The sequence below is a fragment of the Phaethon aethereus genome, assembly GCF_964289735.1.
Source record: "Phaethon aethereus genome assembly, chromosome: 23".
NCBI classification, from domain to species: domain Eukaryota; kingdom Metazoa; phylum Chordata; class Aves; order Phaethontiformes; family Phaethontidae; genus Phaethon; species Phaethon aethereus.
In genome coordinates this window covers 1887413-1908080 of record NC_138599.1, presented here as the reverse complement: position 1 = coordinate 1908080, position 20668 = coordinate 1887413, and the positions used below count along the sequence as shown (strand labels likewise).

At 43.6% G+C, this 20668-nt stretch overlaps 1 protein-coding gene across 1 annotated transcript; it reads left to right on the top strand.

Annotated features, from left to right (window-relative positions):
• Window positions 1–559: 559 nt before the first annotated feature.
• On the top strand, window positions 560–18214 carry LOC309412949 (dixin-like; the record flags this gene model as incomplete). The annotated part of the gene is made up of 5 exons (XM_082010002.1): window positions 560–619; window positions 13266–13395; window positions 14779–14904; window positions 16630–16879; window positions 18103–18214. The coding sequence occupies 5 exons, from the start codon at window positions 560–562 to the stop codon at window positions 18212–18214; spliced, it is 678 nt and encodes a 225-aa protein (XP_081866128.1).
• Between the last annotated feature and the right edge of the window lie 2454 nt (window positions 18215–20668).

Below are 20668 nucleotides of genomic sequence, written 5' to 3'. Positions count from 1 at the left end.
TGCAGCTTCCTGTCTCTACCAGGTTGCTGACAATGCTGCTGTTTCTTTGGGGCTGCAGAACAATTGCTGAGAGTTAAAGCTGGCAGCTCTTACAACCTTCTCTTTTGCTTTTCTAGCTAGGCAAGGCATCTGCTATTTGCTGTTCTTTGACTCTCTCCCTGCCCCCAGAGCATACGGGGCTTGCTGTGTTTGGTGGGTTTGAAAATCTCTTTTACGCAGCAGGTTTTGTGTGAGTACAACTGCTGGAAATGGGTTTCAGATGTTTCCCCAACTCAATCCTGGGCCTGCATCTTGTAAGCTGACGCGTTTCTATAGGAACCGTATGACATCTTTCCCGCTACTCCCCCAGCAGCTCCCTCTCGAGCATGCCCAGTGCAAGCCTTGACTTTGGCTCAACTATCTCTGTGCAGTAACGGGCTGCACATATGGGACTATGAATGCGATTCCAGATGAGCTCCAACTCTTTGTCTTTGGGAGGAGGAGGAAGAGGTCGTGCCTGGAGCTGGAGGATCTGCCCCGTGTTCTCTGAGACCCTCGTCCGTCGGTGGGCTTGTGGAGAATGCTTACTTGTTTGGCCAGGGGGAATTTACTGGATATTCTTCACGAGGGCTTCACGGAGGTAAATGCATGTCCCACGACTCACACAGACCTTTCCGGGGCAAGGCAGTATGCTTTTGTGCAGCACCTCTCAGGAATTGTTGTCTCCTAGGGCTTTGAGTGCTTTGAGAAACAGAGGAGAAAAACAAGCAAAGTTTCAGGGTGGGAGAGCTGCTTGCTGACAGAAGGGCATACTGGGCAGCTCAGCCAGGGGTCTGCAAATCAGCAGCAGTTTTTTTAAGAGTTTGTGGCTGTTTTACAGCTGGTGTTTTTAGCTCAAGAGTTTTTATTCTCTTTGCAGCGCTTCATTGTTGTACCAGTAAATAACATAAACAGCAGCAAGGTTATGGAGCAGAGTTTATTTTATAGAATTGACTCCGCTTCTCAGTATATGAAGTTTCTATGCCTGAGGGCTGTTGGAAAGCCTGTAATTCCGCTTTGTGGACACACATTTCTTGGGATGGGCTGACAAAGAGCAGGCTGGCTGTTTTTTTTCCCTGTCTTGTTTTGTAGCTTGAATCTCTAGGGGACTGAAATTCATCTTAGTCAGGAAAATATAATTTTAAAAGTGTTCTTTATTTGCTTATTTTCCTGTTAGGGAGACTAATAAATCATAAAGAGTGAGAAGTGCCAAGAAATTCCAGAGATGAGAATCCTGTAACTGCATGGGGAGTGCAGATTGCTGTCGGCTTCCCTCGTTAGGGTGCACAAAAAATTAGATCCGTTGTACTCTCTATGGACTCAGTACAAAATGCCTGGGCAGCCACTGCCTGGCTGTGCATTGTGCAGACCATGCTGGAGAATGATTTCCTGTCTGTAAGCTGAAAAGGAAGGAAAATTGTGGGGGCTTGTACTGAAACTAAACAGTGGCTGCTATTTGCTTTCTCACCTGGTGGCAGGGATAGTCTCTTGATGTGTTTGAGTCTTTCTTAGAGTGCACAGCCTATTTTTGCTCATGTTTAGTGGTTCCTCATCCTTGCAAAGCTCAGCCCCCACCTGACTGTTCTGCCCCCACACTCCATTCTTCACAGAAAGAGAACATCCCTCCTGCGCTTAAGAGCACCAGTGATTATGGGGAAAACAAACTGGGTATGAAGTCTTACAGCTTCATGCCAGCCATCCTTTGATTGCTTTTCGTAACTGTGTAAATACTCCATCCCTTCCTCCACAGAGTATTTCAGTCTCTTTTTCAGCTAGCAAAGGCATTGCTTTAGCTCAAACTTACACTTCCTGTGCTCAAGGGCAGCAGATCTTTCTCTAGCATAAGCCAATAGTAACCTGTATATTAATATTATAATTAATAACGGGAGCCAAGAACAGGTTTACATTCAGTGCTAGCCCCACCCTGACTGTCTGGTTTTACCCACAGACTGCACAGCTGGGGAAAAAAGTCCCTTCTCCCACCATAAAAACAGGTTCACTCTCATGTCTCCCGTTTGGGATCTCTCTGCCACATCACACACTTCACATTATAACAAAAGTAAAATCAGTTTTGAAAGTGCAGAACCTATGGTATAGAGAGGTTAAGTGACTTGCCAAGGACATGCACATCACGGACACAGCTGGAAATGAGTGAGAAACCCTGTAATTCCATGCCTTCTGTTTTGATCCACCTTGTGTCCCTGTATCTTTGTACCTTAGGTGCTTATTTATAGAAGTTTCTGAATGTGAAAGAGTGTCCCAAGGTGTCTGATCCCAACACAGCACTCTGATGTTAGAAGGCTGAAAGTGAGTGGCTACTAAACCTAATGTTTGGGTATAAAAACAGATTCAGGATAAAAAATCAGACTTAATTTAACACAAGCAGTGAAGTGGGGTATTGCAGGAATTGTCTTGCTGATTCACTGTGTGTTCTTTTGATAAGAGCATCTTTTCTGGCCAGGTGGCTCTTTTGGTTACTAGATACCTTGAAATACAAGGGTGTTCTTTCCAAATCTGTGCATTAACATACACAAGTAAGTTGCTAGCAAGCTCCCAGGTTTACGTGTGGAACTCAGGTGCAACCCTACACATTCTTGGGACCTAGAGGCCAGGTATAGTTCCAGTTTCTCTAAGGATATTGATTGTGTGTCTCTATCTTGCACTTTTGGTCAATAATCCATGCCTGGAAAGTTACCCAACGCAGCCAAGATGCTACAGGCAAGTTTCTTTTGTTCTGTTGCATTCTTTTCCCCATCTGTCCATCCTGCTGGCTGACAGCCACCCCATCAACCTCATTATTTCTCGAGTGGGGATGGAGAATGCAGCATAATTGTCCCTTCTGCAGCTAATGCCTGTTCTGCTTCACAAATCATGTTTGATGCTTTCTCCATGATGAACATAATCACAGAATGCTAAAGGGGCCCTGTAAATTGCAAATTCAGGCCAGTGTATTTCCTTTTCCTTTCAGAGTCCCTGGCAAAAATACGCTGTGGACAGTATCACCTGCAGACATCTAAAGGAGGATGACTTTTGTTTAATGTTGAAATGCCTCCCCTGTCAGCATCACACAGCTCCTGTCCTTTTCTCATTAATGGACCACCCTGCCTTGAAGGTGTTTCCCTGCTCTTTATTGAGACTTACGCTGCTCTGAGGCAGCTAAATAATTCAGTTCCACAGCTGGATGGTGGCATGGGTATGTATGGTTGCTAAAAGCAGTGGTTTATAATGCATGGAAACCATAGAAGGCAGGGTCATCTCTGTGGTGGCTCTGTCCATGTGGCCTCAGCTTGTGCCCTCTCCTTGAGGAAATGCAGTTTATTTGAGATGTGCGCTCACACTTCTGTCATTTCTTTAAAACAGATGTGGCATACAGAAACGTGTCAGAAATAGGCCTGACAGCTCCAAGAGATTAATGTGTCTGTATTTTAACAATAATACACTTCTGCTTTTCAAGTTGGAAGATCATTTTCTCTGGCAATCTTAATTATGTAGTTGCTTGTGTCATTTGAAATAGCTATTTTTTCCTTCTGAGATTACGTTGAACAAGAGGCCTGGGATTGGCTCCTCTCCAGAGAGTGAAATTTTTAAGAGCCCAAGCAGAGGTTGTTTGGAAATCAGGGTCTCCCAACAGCAGCAAAGTGAAATGCAAGGTTACTGCATAAGGCTCTGTTTACATGGGGAAATAGCTACACATTTTGCTATGTGAGAACTGCTACTCCTCAGCGGTATGCATACAGGAAGTGGTGCAGTGCAGGTAGGGCTCTGTGTTCTCTCCCTACCTACTGGGCTTCTCATTGCCTGCCCCCTCACCAAGTGCTTCATGTAATATTTTCCCTCAAATAGTGGGTTTTTAGCTGAGTGGCATCTGCAGTAGGTATTTCTTGGATTTCCCACACATGCAGTCTCTCTCCCTCACTCTTCAAGGTTTGCTGTATCTGTTGGTGGACTTGAGATGATTAGGTGGCATCCTATATGTGAGATCTAAATCCTTGTTGTGGGAAATGACCTGGGTTTGATTTCGGTTTGCTTTTCTGGTTGAAGTAATTTTCTGGCAGTATAGACTTGCTACTGTCTTCTGGCAGCTGTTCTGTTCCCCTTTGTGTAACATGCATGATCTGTGATAATGTCTCTGCTACTGCAATGTTAGCAGAAGAAACTTGCACTCAGCCTTGCCTTGCAATGAGTGCTATTTATAGCTAATAGGATTCGCTATGAAGAGAGCTGTTTTGACTGCAGTCTCCCTTGTTCAGTTCAGCCCATTGGGACCAGCCTCTAACTAAATGCTCTCTGTAGTATCGAATCCCTCAGAGCCTGGGTTTCACTAAATTACATGAAGCTCTTTAGAGATGCTGCTGTTTTCCACATAATAGGGCCAAGTCTCATTTCACATCAGCTTTGGTATGAGTCCGCTAGTATTTTACATCCACTCTACACTGTTAAAGCCATGGAATGGTCAGGTACTCTTGTTTAAAGCCTGACCAGAGTGAGAAAGGCTGGGATCTGTGCCACCTGAACCTTGCCAGGTTGCTTGTCTGGTCTGCAAGAGACTGGGCAGCTGCTGCACTGTAATTCTGCTAAGCGTCAAGTACAGACATCAGAAAACACAGCGGAGGCTTCCCCCAGCTGCATTTACATGGAGATGTACTTTAGCAGATGATTGCTTGCTCTAGCAGGAATTCTTATCAATTTTTCCCAAAGCCCCTGTGCCTGGCCAGCAATAGGACTATCAGCAAGGGAAGGATATATTTGCTGTTATATAGGATTAGGGGTTGAGCAGTTAGGATTCAATCCCTGCCTGAGGTTCACTGTATGTCTAAGCCAGGCTATTACCTGGTTGTATAGCAGTGGCTGTCCTTTGGCAGGGTCTGTTATAGTGCATTTGCACAGCAACAGTCAAACATTTATTGTTATCAAAGCATTTTACATGGAACTGAAAAATTAATACAGCTGCTTGAGAGCTAGGAACTGAGGCACACAGAGGTAAAGTGGGCTGCCAAATTCACAAGTCATCGGCAGAATGAGGAACAGAGTCTGTCTGCTAAGTGTGCCTTTAATGCCCTTCATCCTGGACCAAGCAACCTCACTGGGTGTCCCTTCCCCTTTTCTTCATATGAAAGGTTCTTGCCTGCAAAAAGCACTATTCAGTCATGCTGTGTGCTCAGCCTCTTCACAAAGCTTCTTCTCCCTGTCTGTAGAGGGCTAGTGACTGCATTTTGCTAAATAAGGAACAGTGTTCCTTTTCTTTCCTGAAACATCAGGGAATGTTTCAGTGCAACTTGTTTTGACAGACCTTAGACTTTCTCTGGGTGTAGTGGAATCATTTGATAATTCAGAGTGAATCATGTGCTCCAAACTACTGGCAGTTTACAGTAAAAGATCTCTTGTGGCTCAGCTTTTTGCGTGTATGCTTACACAGAAACACTGCCTGTGTGAGAAAAGGGCCTCAAAATACCAGATTGGGGAAAATACAGAGACACTAAAACACCCTGCTTAAGTGCCAGAAATTGTCCCTAAAGCAGCAACGTGGCTTCAAATGGCAGTAGCATTTTGGGGCATAGATATTTGACTGTTGATGCAAAGGAATACATCCTAGCAAGGTTCATTTTACATTACTTTCTGTCTGGTAGACTTCTGGAGTATTTGCTGCCTGCAATGATAGTGAATGTGTTTAAGGAACAGATACCATCTTCAGATTTCTGAACATAAAAAGGGTGCACAGAAATGCCACTGTGGGTGTGGAAGGTATAGTGAGTGATCCCAGGATTTTTACAAACAGGAGATTGGAGTTAAAGGAGGTATAGGTAGAAAACAGATTAATTGCAGGGAGAATGCTTGCATGTGGTGTTATGACAGTGATAGGCAAAATTATTGTTTGAAGAAAGCACAGTTAGATGCCACTCACAAAAATGCCCCTATCTGGCAGATGGCACAAGTAAGATCACTGTCTGACAGCAACAATATGTCTTGGCAAAAGATCAATAGAAGGAAAATTTTTCTTATATGAAAAGGGAAAATTGAATCATCAGGCTTTTGTTCTGCACAAATTAAATAACTCTTTGGTTCTACAGAGATAAAAAGCTGTCATACATGCATTTCTTTCCATTTGTCCACCTAGGCACAGTTTATTGGGAGTAGACTCAAGGTTAGTTATTATTAGGTTGCAACAAACTACTGAGCATAACTGTCTTTCAGATGTGAGTGGTGCTGCTGGCTTCATGAGCTGTTTAAAAAGAACTTACATTTGCATCTACTAGGCTCTTCCAAATGTCTTCTAAAATGCAACACTAAATGAGTAAAATACCAGTACATATAAGCACAGCTAAGAATTACTGTACTGAATGTTGTATGTCTCTGGAATGGAGCATGACAGCTATTGGCTGTACAAGAAGAAGTAAAATCAAAGTGGTGTAAAGAATTTAGGCAGTTTGAATGGAACTGGGCCTTGCTCTTTAATACTTAAGCTCTTCCTGTTAATGTGTAAAGGACTGTGAAAGATATGGAAGACTTTGCAGTCAAAAATTACATGTCCTGCTGGACAGCTGGGCACTCTGGAAATTCTTGCTATTGTTTGCATTCAGGCAACAGGTGAAATACACCTTCAGCTCTAAACTTCACAGACCTTCTAGCACTTGAGTTGGCATCTGAAGGTCTGACAGTGAGCTGCTCTCTTAGTAGACCAGATACTTGTTCCTCTCCCAGTAACAAGTGGTAGTTTAGCCAGGATGCCACAGGCAGCTGTCATTTCAACCCAGCAGTACTGCCAGAACTGCTGCGCCTCTCCCTCTGGAGATGAAGACAGTGTTCTTCCCATCCTGACATTCTGAATGAAGGGCAGTATCAGTTCCTGTGCGAGATCTATGTTTAGGAAGCTACATAGAGAGAGGAGGATTTAATTCTTTGTATTTGTTCTGGACACCCAGGATGACAGGAGTGTCTCTAAAGTATTTCTAAGGATCTGGCCAAAGCCTTCTGAAGTTGCAGGCACTTGCTTTCTAAAATCTTTGCACAAACCTGAATAGTCAATGAATGGTAGTCAGACTCAGTGGTTTCAAAAATGTTGTCTGGACTAAGAGGTCAGAAGGCAGAAGACTGGCCTTTATATTCTTGAGTCTGGCTAGAGAAACAGGTGGCTATTGCTTAAGGTGAATTCACTGAACCGAAGAAACGGTTTATATTAAAACAAGGAAAATCAAACTGAGTGTGCCTAGAACATAGCATGGGTTAAGCACATAGCTGGGTGCTTCTCCCAAAGGTTTGTGCTGCTTGAGTCTTTGAAATTGACCTTAGAAGTTATAGAAGATATGTACTGGCTAGAATTTAATCAAGACTTCAGGATAATCCTACTTTCTGGGTCTCAGCAGATCAGTGAAAAATCTTTGTCCAGACATGTTAGGGTGTTGGAAATGTCCATGTTTTCACTCAGATATGGGTGAAGGGTTAAGGAGCTCCTGGTCTTTTGCAGCTCACACGCTATTTCTGTCTCCTGGTGTGCACCAGATTGCACGGGTGCCTCCTTTTCCAAACTGTGTTGCTGTATTGAGGCATCTTCTGTGCTTGAGACAGGCTGTTTATACAAGACTTGGAAAATACACATCAGACCAAAAGTTATTTTGAATGAAATTTCACCTCCTGCTTTAAAGTAAGAGTTCTATGAAAGAGGAGTCTTGTGGGTGCATATGGTCATTCTGGCCTCACTCTGGTCACAATTGAGTAGTGTTGGCTGTTGGATGTATCAGGAGCTATCTCAGTACATTAAACAGCCTGAATCACAGTTAAGCAACAATTTTGAGAAAGAAAAATCTTCTGCTGGCTTTGAGAGCAGAGAGAAACATTTTCTTTGCTTGTGAGTTTTTATTTTCTGCTTCTACAAAGGTCTGCTCAAACAAACAAAAAAAATATTGAATGGAGGAACACTGGATGGAAAATTACAGTTCCCATCTAATTAAGCTAATGTCATAAAGCTTAGAAATCATATAAGGCTTTAAACATTACATCCTGATGCAATTAGGCTAGCCTTTGAGCTTTGCTCTGCTTTGTCTGCTCTGTTCCAGACATTTGGTTCAGTGCTCTGAACAGACAGGACACCAAAATGCCTTTCATACTGGGTCCAACCTCATAGCATGAGGGCTATTACTATTGACCTTGTTAGACCCGCTGCTTGGGCAGTGTCCATAGGGTATAAAGGAAAAGCAGAGTAAAGATTATGAGCAACATTATTCTTCCAGGCTGACTCCCTAAATCCAACAATAAGGACAGATTCAAATTCGTCAAATGAACACAGAAAAGTCCTAGAAGCAGATTGTGTCATGGGAGTCTACTGTAACATGATAGCAAGGAGGTCAGGCCCTCCGGAGGCATCTGCCTGCTAAAGAATGATTTTGTTCAAGAATGAGGATTTGGCCAATTTCAAAATGTGCAATACTCTAATCTCAGAAGAGGTGAAAATTAACCTAATACAGTGTAATGTAGATGGCACTGATAATAAAGGACAGAATAGCATATCAAGGCATTGTGATCTACCTATATTTACTGTCAGGCAGACTGGACTGATTGATGGTTGAGCAGGGAGAAACACGAGCCCTAAGAGGCAGGTGGTGAATTGCACTGGTTAAATGAGAATAGCAAGGACACCTACAATGGGCAGGAGATTTGCAGTAGAGCTGCTGCTTTTCTTCCACCTGTGGAAAATACTAGATAATGACACTTAATTGTAATTATCAGTAAGGGATCACAGCCACAGCTGCTGAGAAAAATGTGCTGACCCTGGAAGGGTGTTTTCTTCCTGCGTGTCATTGGCTGTCAATTGAAAGCACAAAGATATACGCTCCTGACCTCTACAGCTGTTTTTCTATAACCAGTAGGTCTGAGGCACTTCTTCAGGGTATGTGCTGAGTAAGTGTTCTAAAGTAAAATCCTACTCTGAGATGTGTTGTGCTTACTGAAGTGTTAACCTGTAATTTGCCAGTAGAAGTGCCCGTAAGTTGGGAAATTCCTTACAACTGCAGATGGCTCCTAGTACCTTGCTTTAAAAATCTTCTCATGCCCTGCAAAGTATTCTAAGGTTTCCAGAGTGACTTGAATATACACCCTACAATGATCTGTGTAGGAGCTGAAGCAATCTGGGCTCCAACTTCCTTCAGGTAAGGGAGCTACTCTTCCCATTGCGAGGTACAGCTAAACGTGGCCTTTTTTTGGAACACAAAGCTGTGTTAGCATAAATAGGCTTAAGCTTAACTCCACCATAATCCTAATAATGTGTGCTCTGCATAGTAAATCTTAGACTAGGCTGATATGTTTTTCTTCTAAAAATCCTGGTTTTGAAAGCAATACGGGTGCAGGGTAGAGTGGTGTGAGCCCCATCAAGTGTAAAATTTGGCTTAACAGAAGCTCAAACCAAAATGTAGGGAGAAGCAGAAAACTCCTGAGTGGTCAGTGGTTGAAGGAAGAATTATTTAGCTTATTATTAAATTATTATGAAGGAAGAGGATGAGCTAGATAGAACAATAGCTGTTCCCTCTCTGATTGCTCTTGGATATAGCTATCAGCCATACCAGGTTATAAACCAACAAGGGGAGGCTCTAGGGATTTGTTCAATCCTGTGAAGTTTGGCAGTTCTGCAGGAAGCTGTGTAGCATAGTTGCATTATCACAGGAATTGGTGTAATAGGTCCCACAGGATCTTTCCCCTCAAGTAGAAAGACAAAAGTTAAACAAGAGGAGTGCTAAGAATTTGAGCAGCTGTCAGGGCAAGGGACCTGAGCAGGTTTGGGGGACTGCTGGGTCCAGTCTCCTAGGCACAAAGGCTCACTCTGCATCTCTTAGTCTGGGTTGTGTTCTCCTCTTTGCTCTGCCTCTGAGATTAGTGCCTCTCTTTGCTAATTATTTAGAAGGCACAAAATGTGATGTCGTACTCTGTCAGGAAGCAGTGTGAAAGCACAGGGGTCTTGGAAAAGGAAAGGAGGAGTATTTTTGAGATGTGTCGTCCACCTCCTTGTTTGTTCCCAACCTCCTTTCTCTCCTCCTTGGACTCTTGTTGACTAAGAGGAGCGGAGACCAATGTGAGACTGCCTATGGCACACGTATCGTCTGAGCTGGGATGCCTGCAGCCACAAATGGTGATGGAGCATGTGTTTTTTGGTGTATTTCTGTGGATAAGCAAAAAGCGCAGGCTAGGGAGTATTTTTATGGGATAGAATAGGCTGTGTAGAGCTGCTGTTCTTGTGGCAGAATACATCCTAGCAAATTTTTGTTTTCTCTGTGCTGGAAGATACCCAGAGTACTTTCCAGAATAGATGCCATGAATGATGTCCATCCAAGTAGCAGATCATGTTGCTGTGGTAGTACTTAGGGCTGTCCTGTGTGAACTGAGATAGCTGTCTTGGGTTTTGAAACATGGAATTCTGAGGGAGTGAAACAAGTGTTTTACTGTCTTTATGGGTTTGATTCATTAAACTGAATCTGTGGCTGTGGATTAAGGCCTTGTGATTCTGTTGGAGGTGTAGGGCTTCAAAGTATGGCCTGCAATGTCCTTGTTACTGCACAGTTCATGCCAGCTGATGGGGAAGCTATAGGGAGTGGTGAAGCAAAGCATTTTTGACTCGCTAGCTTAAAAATTGCTATTAGGATTTTTGCTGAGCAGCTTGGGGGCTTTGTTCCTTCATGCATTTAACACCACTTTGCCATTTTTAGGTCAATAAACTTTTATATGTGTTATTTTCTTGGTAAGGTCAGTCACCCTGTTACATCAGCTGCCAGGTGACAGCTTACTCCCTGGGTTTTTAGCTTTGCAGCAATCCAAGTTTCTTGCTAAAGTCATTATATCTTCTAGTTTTTTGATACAAAATCAGGAAATGCTGATTGGTCCAACTGTCTGAACTTCTGTAGGAAAATCTTAGGCTTTTAGTGGGGGAAGAAAAAGCAAAAACAACCAACCAAACAACAAAGTAAGTCTGGTAATGAAATGCAAGCCTGCAGTATTACAGCAGCTACTGGTATGAAATTACTTTGTAATGGTGACATTCATATTCCATTGTCTCAAAATCCTCCTTTTAGTAATAATTGTTTGAAATGTAAATGCACTGGGTTTTAGTAGTGACTTTTGTTTTTCTAACAACAACAACGCGTCAACCTTCTTGTGCTTTTAAGAAATAGAGGCTAAAAGTTTGCCAAAAATGCTTTCTTATGAATGCATGAACAGTGTTCAGAGAAAAGAAATAGAAAACAAGCTGCTTAGTGAAAGGGTCTATTTTTCCTTTGGTTGGAAACAGAAGTATCTGAACGGAAGAACTATATAGACTCCTATAAAAATTTAAAATTTTCTGTAGGCTGGAAGGAGCTATGCCCTTGTGGAATTAGTACAATATAACAGTTTACGACTTTGGAAACGATTTGAAAAATTACAACAAGGTAGTAAACACAACAGTGATAAGATTATTTCCCTAAATTACATAGACTTCAGATGCAGTTTTCATGCTGCAACCCTATTTGGTACATCTTTACTTCTGAATTTAGTTCTATAATGACACTGCATTACAATAAACAAACCTGCCTCTCTTCTCTGGTACTTGTTTGAATAAATTAAAGCTTTATTGAATCTCTGTGATAGATGGCTTGTGGTCTCTCTGGCTCCTCTGGCATTGGGCTGTTGTGAGACTGAACCTCAGTGCCCACATCATCAGTTAAAATACAGTTGCAAGAGGTGAGAGTGCTTTTTGCATCTGGCAAGAGCTACCACTGCTGTTCTGAAAATTAGCACAGGATCATCAACTTGTGTGAGAGAGTGAGTCAAGGCTTGTTGATTGTCCACAATTCCCGGTTGCATTAAGTAGAAAATGAAGACCTCTGAAATTAGGCAGGCAAAACTGACATGCATCGTTGCCATTACAGCCGAAGAAGAGCATGCAAATGTGATGCACATGACAGGCTACGTCTGCTCCAGCAAGCATGCATCAGATCTGCCACTTCTGCTTCCTTTTTTTCAAAAGCCATCAGGTAGTCCCACAAGCTCATTTCCTCTGTTCTGCTCTCCAGCCCTCCGCTGAGTGAGCGGAACTGTTTAAATACAGGTCCAGTCACCTTTCTGAACCAGCAGACCAAACCATGGTGTGATTAAAGTTGGATTTCCTATGTCAGGATAATTAAGAGTGAAGCTGTGATCAGATTGTGACGTTGGGCTGTAAAAGCATAAACTCTGACTGACATTGCTGAGATAATATGGAATGGAGACTTAAAACCTGCTGCATCGGCAGAATAATGGGAAGCTTAGTGAAAAGGGAGGTAATCTCATAAATGGATCAGTTTGTTTACCTTCTATGTACCACACCAGAACTGCCCAAAGGGATTCCAGTGTTACCAGTGCTCCTACTAGCCATGGAAGTGCTACCGAGAGGTGGATGGAAAGGGAAAGGTCATGTGTATCTGCTTTTTGCCTTTCAGTGACTTAGGCCAAATGGGTCCTCACACTGACCAGAAGCCTGAGTTTCAGTTTCCTGGGTCTTCCCCTTGTGGCAACACACACAGCTATATGAAGCAGCATCCAGTATGACCTGCTGGAAAGGCAGTGTTCCTTGCTGTCAGGTCTTGCAGGTGTTAAGTGCTGTGGCGAGCCAGCTTCTACATGTACAGAAATAGACATTGGGCCATTAGAAATGCTGATGCAGCTCCCAGGAAATGGAGGAAGGGGGCTGTACAACAGAGTGTTTCTTCCCTGTTGCATGAACAAGCATGAAGAAGTGAGCTATGCTGGGAGTGTTAAGGAGGGAGGCTGTTGTGTCATCCAGGAAATCTGTCCTGGTTGTTTCTTATGGTAGATGGCATAGTTTAATGGGAAATAACACAGGGTTTCTTGCTTCTGCATTGTGGGTTTTCTACTTTCTTGATATGTGGAAGAAAATAGTGTGGATGGGACACTAAATGCTGTGAGCGAGCCTATTTTGGCACCAAGAAAAATGAAGGGGTGACAGCATTGGTTTGGCATCAACTTAGATTAAATGTAATGTAAAGCTCTGTTCTCAGCTGTGCTTAGATCATGAGTCCTGTCCTGCTGCCTGCATGCTCTTCCTGGCGTGGAGGGAGCTGCATCACAGTGTACAGTGAAGTCAGGGTTCAGGAGGCTTTGGGATGAGACCATTGGTGTTTGTTTTCAACGGCAAAACACAGTATCTGTGAAGATGAAAGACAAAAGTGAAAGCTGTGCAGCTTCCCCCTGAAATGGCAATGATGTGCAAACATTTTGCTTTCTATTTTCAGCAACAACTACAGGCATATGTGGCCTGGGTGAATTCCCAGCTGAAGAAGAAGCCAGCCATAAAGCCAGTCCAAGACCTGAGACAAGATCTCCGAGATGGAGTCATTCTTGCTTTCCTTATTGAGATTGTAGGTCAGTAATGCCAGATGGCACCATTTTTCATCTTGAAGTTTTAGATCTTGTGTAGAAGAGGTTGGCCTTGGCTCTGACATCTGTCAGGCATACTGGCAGATGTTAATGACGGTATCAGAGCTTGCAGGATGGGGGGAGGAGTGACTTTAAAAGAAAACAACCATAAAGCAAATCATAAATGCAATTCTATTGAAGTCCTTATGTATAAGCAGACAGTTGCAAGAGATGTGCTAGAACCTGTCAGGGACCATATTAACTCCCACAGGTTTGGAATGGAGTTAGGAAAGGATTTACCTTGTAGAGGAATGGTGTTAGTGCGTGTCATTTTTGAAAGAGTGACATGCTTGCTGAGATAATCCCTTTTCCCCTGGGCTCAACTTCATTCCCGAATTCTCTACCTTCTCTCCCTGAGCAGCGCAGCGGGTCAGGGAATGGGGGTTCCAGTCAGTTCATGACATGTTGTCTCTGCCGCTCACACTCTTCCCCTGCTCCAGTGTGGGGTCCCTTCCAGGGGAAACAGTCCTCCACGAACTTCTCCGACATGGGCCCTTCCCACAGGCTGCAGTTCTTCATGAACTGCTCCAGCATGGGTCCTTTGCATAGGGTGCAGTCCTTTAGCAACAGACTGCTCCAGCATGGGTCCCCTGTGGGGTGTGAAGTCCTGCCAGCAAACTTGCTGCTATGTGGGCTCCTCTCTCCATGGGTCCCACAGGTCCTGCCAGGAGCCTGCTTCAGCTCCAGCTTCCCATGGGGTCACAGCCTCCTTCAGGCACGTCCACCTGCTTTGGTGTGGGGTCCTCCACAGGCTGCAGGCGCAGATCTGCTCCAGTGTGGAGCTCCATGGGTTGCAGAGGCACAGCCTGCCTCGCCATAGGCTTCACCATGGGCTGCAGGAGAATCTCTGCTTCCCTGCCTGGAGCACATCCATCCTCCCTCTCCTTCACTGACCTTGGTGTCTGCAGAGTTGTTTCTCTCACATAGTCTCACTCCTGTCTCCTGGCTGCTGTTGTGCAAGCTGTTTTTACCCCTTCTTAAATATGTTATCACAGAGGTGCTACCAACATTGCTGATTGGCTCAGCCTTGCCCAGCGGTGCATCCATCTTGGAGCCAGCTGCAACTGGCACTGTCAGACATGGGGGACGCTTCTAGCATCTTCTCACTGAAGCCATCCTTGTAACCACTCTGTTCTTGCCACGTAAAGCCGATACAGTCTCCAACCTAGTTATTCTTGGTACCGGATACCTTATAAGCAGGACAAGAAGCTATGTGTGCCTCTTGTGGTACCCAGACAAGAGATAAGATCAGGTCTACACCTCTAGCAATTCCTGTGACAGCGCCAAGTGGTTCAGTTCTTCGCTAATGAAGTTTTTTCACTCCTTTAGCTGGTGAGAAGTTGAATGGCATTCAGGTCAACCCCACCAGCCAGCAGGAGATGAGGGAAAATGTGGACAAAGTCTTACAGTTTGTGGCATCAAAAAAGATCCGCATGCATCAGACTTCAGCAAAAGGTATGTGCCCCTGGCAGTCGCCACAGATACGTCTATCTGTTGAAGGCCTGTTTCTGTGTTTGCTTCATATCAAACAGATAATGTATTGGTTTGTGGCAGAGTGTTGCGTTTTTTCCTCCTGTGGTTTAGTAACAGGTTTTGGGTTGAATGATACTGTGTTCTTGACTGCTTTTGGTAGCAGCACAGTGCGCAGATGCAAAAGTGCCTTTTCTCTTCCTATTGAGCAGTCAGAAGATCAAGTAATGGTGTAATGAGGAATGCAGACTCAGAATCTTTCACTAAAAGGACATGTAAACCTGGTACTGTGAAATGAGCCATGGGAAAAATATTTCTGGTCCACTGGAAGCCTGTGATGCTGTTTTGCATGGCCTGTAAAAAAGGAGGAGACCCAATATGCAAAATCACATGTCTATGGCATGGTTTAGTCAGATATCACAAGGATTTCTGGGGCATGTGTGTAGATCTATGGGGTAGAAGACAGGCCCTGACCCTTACTGTTTGATGACTGTACTGAGAGGGGATACAATTCCGACTGGCTGTGGCCCTTCAGATGAGAAAGAGAGGAAGAATGCTGAGACAGACTACATGGAGTGCATGACCCTTGTTGTTAGCAGAAGAGTAGAAACTGTTGGTTTATAGGCCTTAGTGAGAGGCTTAGAATTTAAATATAGGGTAATGAGTACTGTTCTCACAGTACTGCTACTGGCAGATTGGAGGCTGCACTGTTTCTTTCAGTAATGTTGCAAGTTGTCTTATGAGGTCATGACTATAGAAATGACAGCAGTATTGGTAAGTGTCTTACAGAAGCAAAGGTATCAACCTGAATATGCAATGAAATGATGTCATGTGGTCATAGGATAGGATACAGGCACCAGACTCTGGGACACATGCTCCAGAGCTCTGGTCATAGTTCTGACATTGACTTACACAAACTTCTGGCTTCATGTTCTCCACAAATGACATAGAGGTAATAGTCACTGTGACTTATTTTGGCTATTTCTAATTTTTCAGATAATAAAACGAGTAATAACCAGCCTTTATGCCTCCAGCACTTATAATTTTTATTTTCTTTTAGTCTACCTTTGGTATTTGGAAACCCTATTCCTATTATTTTAATGGACTTTGAGAGTATCTCAGTTGAATGAATTGTTTTGAGAAATCCTAGTCTGAAAGAATGGCTGATCTTTGCAGTGAAGTTGAGATCAATGTGTTTGAGCTAGTCTGTATGCTGGGGGAAATGCCTAGTGTGATATTTTTAAAACTGACTAGTTAACATTTGCAAGGTGCTACAAACAGTTTATGGTACAGGATGTTATTGCTAAAGAAATACATTGCTGTTCTCTGGTCTTTAGTATTAAAAAAAAAAGCAAACCCCATGTGCTAACTGAAGTGACTACTAGTACAGTGGTAGTCTTCAGTGAGCATTCAGTAATTATCATGTGCTGTCACATAACCTACTGGATTGTTAGCTGGAAATGGCCATAGAGGGAAGGCTGAGGTCTGTTAAAAGCATTTAAACTTGTGGTATGTAGGTGGCAGTCAGTTTGCTCTGTACAAAACAAGCAGAGCTAAGCATCAGTGCTGTAATGCAGTCCTTTTTGCATAGTCCTTGTTTACTGGCATGGTCCCATTGGGTTTAATCATATTCATGCTTGTTGGTCAGATACAGCTGTTGTGGGACTTCATCTTAATGGCATTGTCCTTGGTTTTATTTGCATTTTGCAGATATTGTTGATGGGAACTTGAAATCTATCATGAGGTTGATCCTGGCCTTAGCTGCTCATTTCAAACCAGGCTCTGGGAGAGCAATGAATCATAGCCCTGCTGGCATGGTGGGGAAGAGCTTGTCAGCATCGTCTGCCAGTCACAGGCCTCGCTCAGCTGCTGCAGTGGCCCAAGGGGCGGTAGCTGCTCTGGCAGATGTTCGTCAAGATGTCTTGCAATCCGGCCGGGATGTTTTCCGGCACAGACAGAGGTAATGAGTTTTCCCTGGTTATGTGAGGTCAGGTCATGTTAGCAGATGGACGTAATTTCTTTTAAAATAGATGCCTCTTTATCCTGATGATTGCTGGTGTAAGATAGCTCTCCTATTGTGCAGACACAAACTGCTGCGGTCTCACTGAAACCTAAATAGATAGTGGCTTAATAAAGGGGAGTACTGACCTAGCCTGGCTGCCTCATGATGAAGACTACAGGTATCCCAGGTTCTTTTCAGGTTTTACAGCAAAATAGCTGCTGGGTCTGTGTTATCTCAGTGGAAAAGAACAGTTCTTTATGGCCAAGGCAGAGGCAACTCTGCTGCCTCATTTTCCCCATTTCATGCTGAGCACAGTGCCCTTTCCTGGTACTGTCTACTTGGAGCCTTTCTCATTTCAAGTGAAACAAAAGTAAGGTCTTAACTACAGGTACTGGTTACAGATCTGGGAGCAGTTACTTCTAGGATTGAGGCATTGAGCCTGTGGTACAAGTCCATTCTGTCTTGCATTGCTGTTCATCCCAGTGTTATGCTTACTGCTATATAGGCAGATGCAGAGTGTTGTGTGCTGTTAATCAGCTGATGCAGTCTACCATGAAGTGGAGGAGTTCTGGTGATAATGAAGGGAGATGATCCATATGCAGAAGGAATGTGTAATTCTGAAAAGCACATTTAACACTTGCAAAAGGTGCTATGTGGATTATAATAATAATAGTAATGACATTTAAATGGAAGCCAGATAGTGGTCTATTGAGGGTTTAATTTTACACAGCTGAAGGTCATTTGCCCATATTATATTGGCTCAAGGGAGTACCCATGAAGCAATTTGGAAATGAGGTTGAAATGGTATATTTTGTTGAAAAATTAAATTGTAAAGTTTTCTTTTGCAAAGGCCTTGGGCCAGGAGTTCTTCAGAAAAGCCAGTGTTTGTGCTATTTGCAAATTCTGTTCTGTTCCTTGCCTTCCCAGAGCTTTTGTAGTTTTCTAGTCACAGAATTAGGGATGAGTTTAAAAGGGGAGGGCCTGTTTGCCTGTGTTTCCCTCACACCAAGAAGATGGGATGGAGCTCCCTGATAGGAGAATTTTCTTAATTGGCAGTTTTCTAGCTGTCCCCTCCTTCTTACCTTCCATGCATTAGTTTTACTACCCTCCTTCTGGGAGACAAGATTTCTGCTCCTATCAGTCAGGTGAGGCTTCCCTCATTCTATGATTATTATTTCCAGAAATAGCAGCATGGATGAGGAGATTGAAAACCCCTACTGGAGTGTCCGGGCACTGGTGCAGCAGTACGAAGGGCAGCAGAACATGCCATTGGAGTCCCATCCTTCCAGGTAAGGAACTTTATTGCTAACGTGTGTACCATTGTGGTCCTTTGTCTGGCATTCCCTAAAGTGCCCTTTCTTATCACTGTAATCTGGTTAGCTCTGATAGAAAAGAGTTGATTCCCAGCATATAGTCTCCTGCCTGATGTAGAGAATGAAGCAGTGACTTACTGCCATTTCTTCCACAGATAAAAATCGATCTCATTCATGATGTGATCACATAGATAAGAGCTAGGAACTTCTGAGTTACAGTTGTCTAAAGCTCTGGAGTGTACCACAGTGAGACCACGGGAACAGGATTAGGAAAGACACAGCTAGATTTTACTGGGAACCTGAATGTACAGGTGGAACTTTTTGAGGGAGTGCTGACATGAGGGATGCTGAAATGGAGTTTGTGGCCTGCTTCACAGAAAGGAAGGGGAAGAATAGCTTGGGTGCAAGAGATGAATATTTCATGAGCTGATGGAAAAGGTGTGTAGGAAAGGAACTTAAACCAACAAACCTCATGCCTTGCAGAGAGAGAGAGATGAGGGGGCATGGGGGCATGTGGATTTGAACAGCAGTTACAGGAACACACCAGTCCTTATTCCAGATATATGGTCCCAGGGGGATCTGCAGCTGTGTCTTCATTGCCATTGTGCCCTCATCCATCACCTTTAACTGTCTCTAGATTTACAGTTATCTGATTTACCCCTCCACCCCCAGACTTCCACCTTCAATATGAAGTGCAGCATTTAAATATGTTACTGAAAAATCTCCTGCATACTGCTGTAAGGCCTGAAAGTCAGAGTTCAGTATGGTTTCCACTGGAGGTGACTTCCCCTTTGAAAGTAGGACATGGATCCTGAGAAGTATGTGCTCTTTGCTATAAACAACCTGCAGCCTTGACTGGGGTTCTTGACTGCACAAGTTAAGCAAGGTCCAGCTGGTGCAGGTAGAGTCTTTCTAAGCAAATGGAACCTACAGAAGACAGGATTGGTTAGAATGGCAGCATATAATACATTTCCAATAGGAGGTGCCACAACTTGCAGCTGTGAACCTGAGCAGTGTATGCCTGTTACAACATACTACACTGTCGCCTTACAAGCTCTTCTTACTACCCTTTTCTTTGGGGTGGAAGTTAAAACTCTCGCCCCAATTTATTTGAGCAGTGGAGGTAACAGGGAAGACACATGGCTGTGGTGTTTGTTTTCATGGATATAGGAGAGACAGTGTAGCTGAAGGGGCTTTTGAAGAGAAACTGTACTATGGTGGGGGAGCTGATCCAGCATGGATAGCTTCATAGTAAAGGACAGCCTTTCCCTTTTTCCCCAGAGAACAAGAAACTAGCTTGAAGACAAAGGACTGAATATACTAGCTCTCCCTCTGGATATGATGCTTTGCTCCATTTAATCTCTTCAGGACAGAGCTGCATGGGCATGGCTGCAGCTCTGATTCACAGTTTCCTGTCCCCATTGTAAGACTCAACTCTGCTTTGTTGTCTCTTGTCCTGCCTGGGCTGCTCTATGAGAGTGCCTCAGCTAGCCTCCCCCATCCCCGATTTGTGCAAGAGTGAGGGGGTTCATTTTCCTAAGACAGATTGCCACCGACAGTTTCTCAGCAGGCAGGATGTCTCCACAGGAATTTTCAGGGCACTTTTGATTCTCCATAGTACAAAGAGGCCCCTGTGTATCTGAGAATTAAGGTCACTTGGCCCAACAGAGGAGGAAAAAAAATACAGTAGTTTGCACTTATCCCCCAAATTTGCTGTGTACCATCGTGAGGTCATCTTTATAAATACAGATATACACATTTGGAAGATTGTGGAAATGCTATGTGAGCCAGTATTGGACCACTGCCTCCACATGATGTCAGTAGAGAGCGTACTGTCGAAGCTGTCATTGCAGAGGAGGTGTAAAAATGCTGGTCTTGGCAACAGGATTTCATGGCTAATATCACAGGACTTTGGTGTCGACTCTTGAACCGTGATCTCAGTAGGACAGGGAGTGAAACAGGCTGCTCCCTCCACTCATTCTTCAGTTTCAGGTAGCTGTAGTATTTTATGTGTATTCTCCTACCTTATAACTGATTGTCAGACAACTGCTGTTTGCTCATATGTGGCTGTATTTTGGTGGTGAGTGAAAATTTCTCTGCACATCCTGAATCACTTTGTTGTGTTTTTTGGTTTTTCTCCATAATGTCATGAGTTCTCGTACCATATGGTAATGGTGATATTATTGCTAATAGGGCATAATATGGTGAGAAGCTTTACATAAGTGATCAGTGACCTACCCAAAGAAATGGTGAGCAATCTGACCTCCAGTTCCTGGGGATGTCTTCTGCTAACACCAGGCTTTATGATGAAAACAAGATGCTTGTTTCTCTTTCCTTCCGGAGAGAAATGTACTAGCTTAGTTATGAGAACGGGCTGGGAGAAACAAGTGACTTTTTTTATTAGAGAGAGATGTGGTTATTAACGGCAGCAACC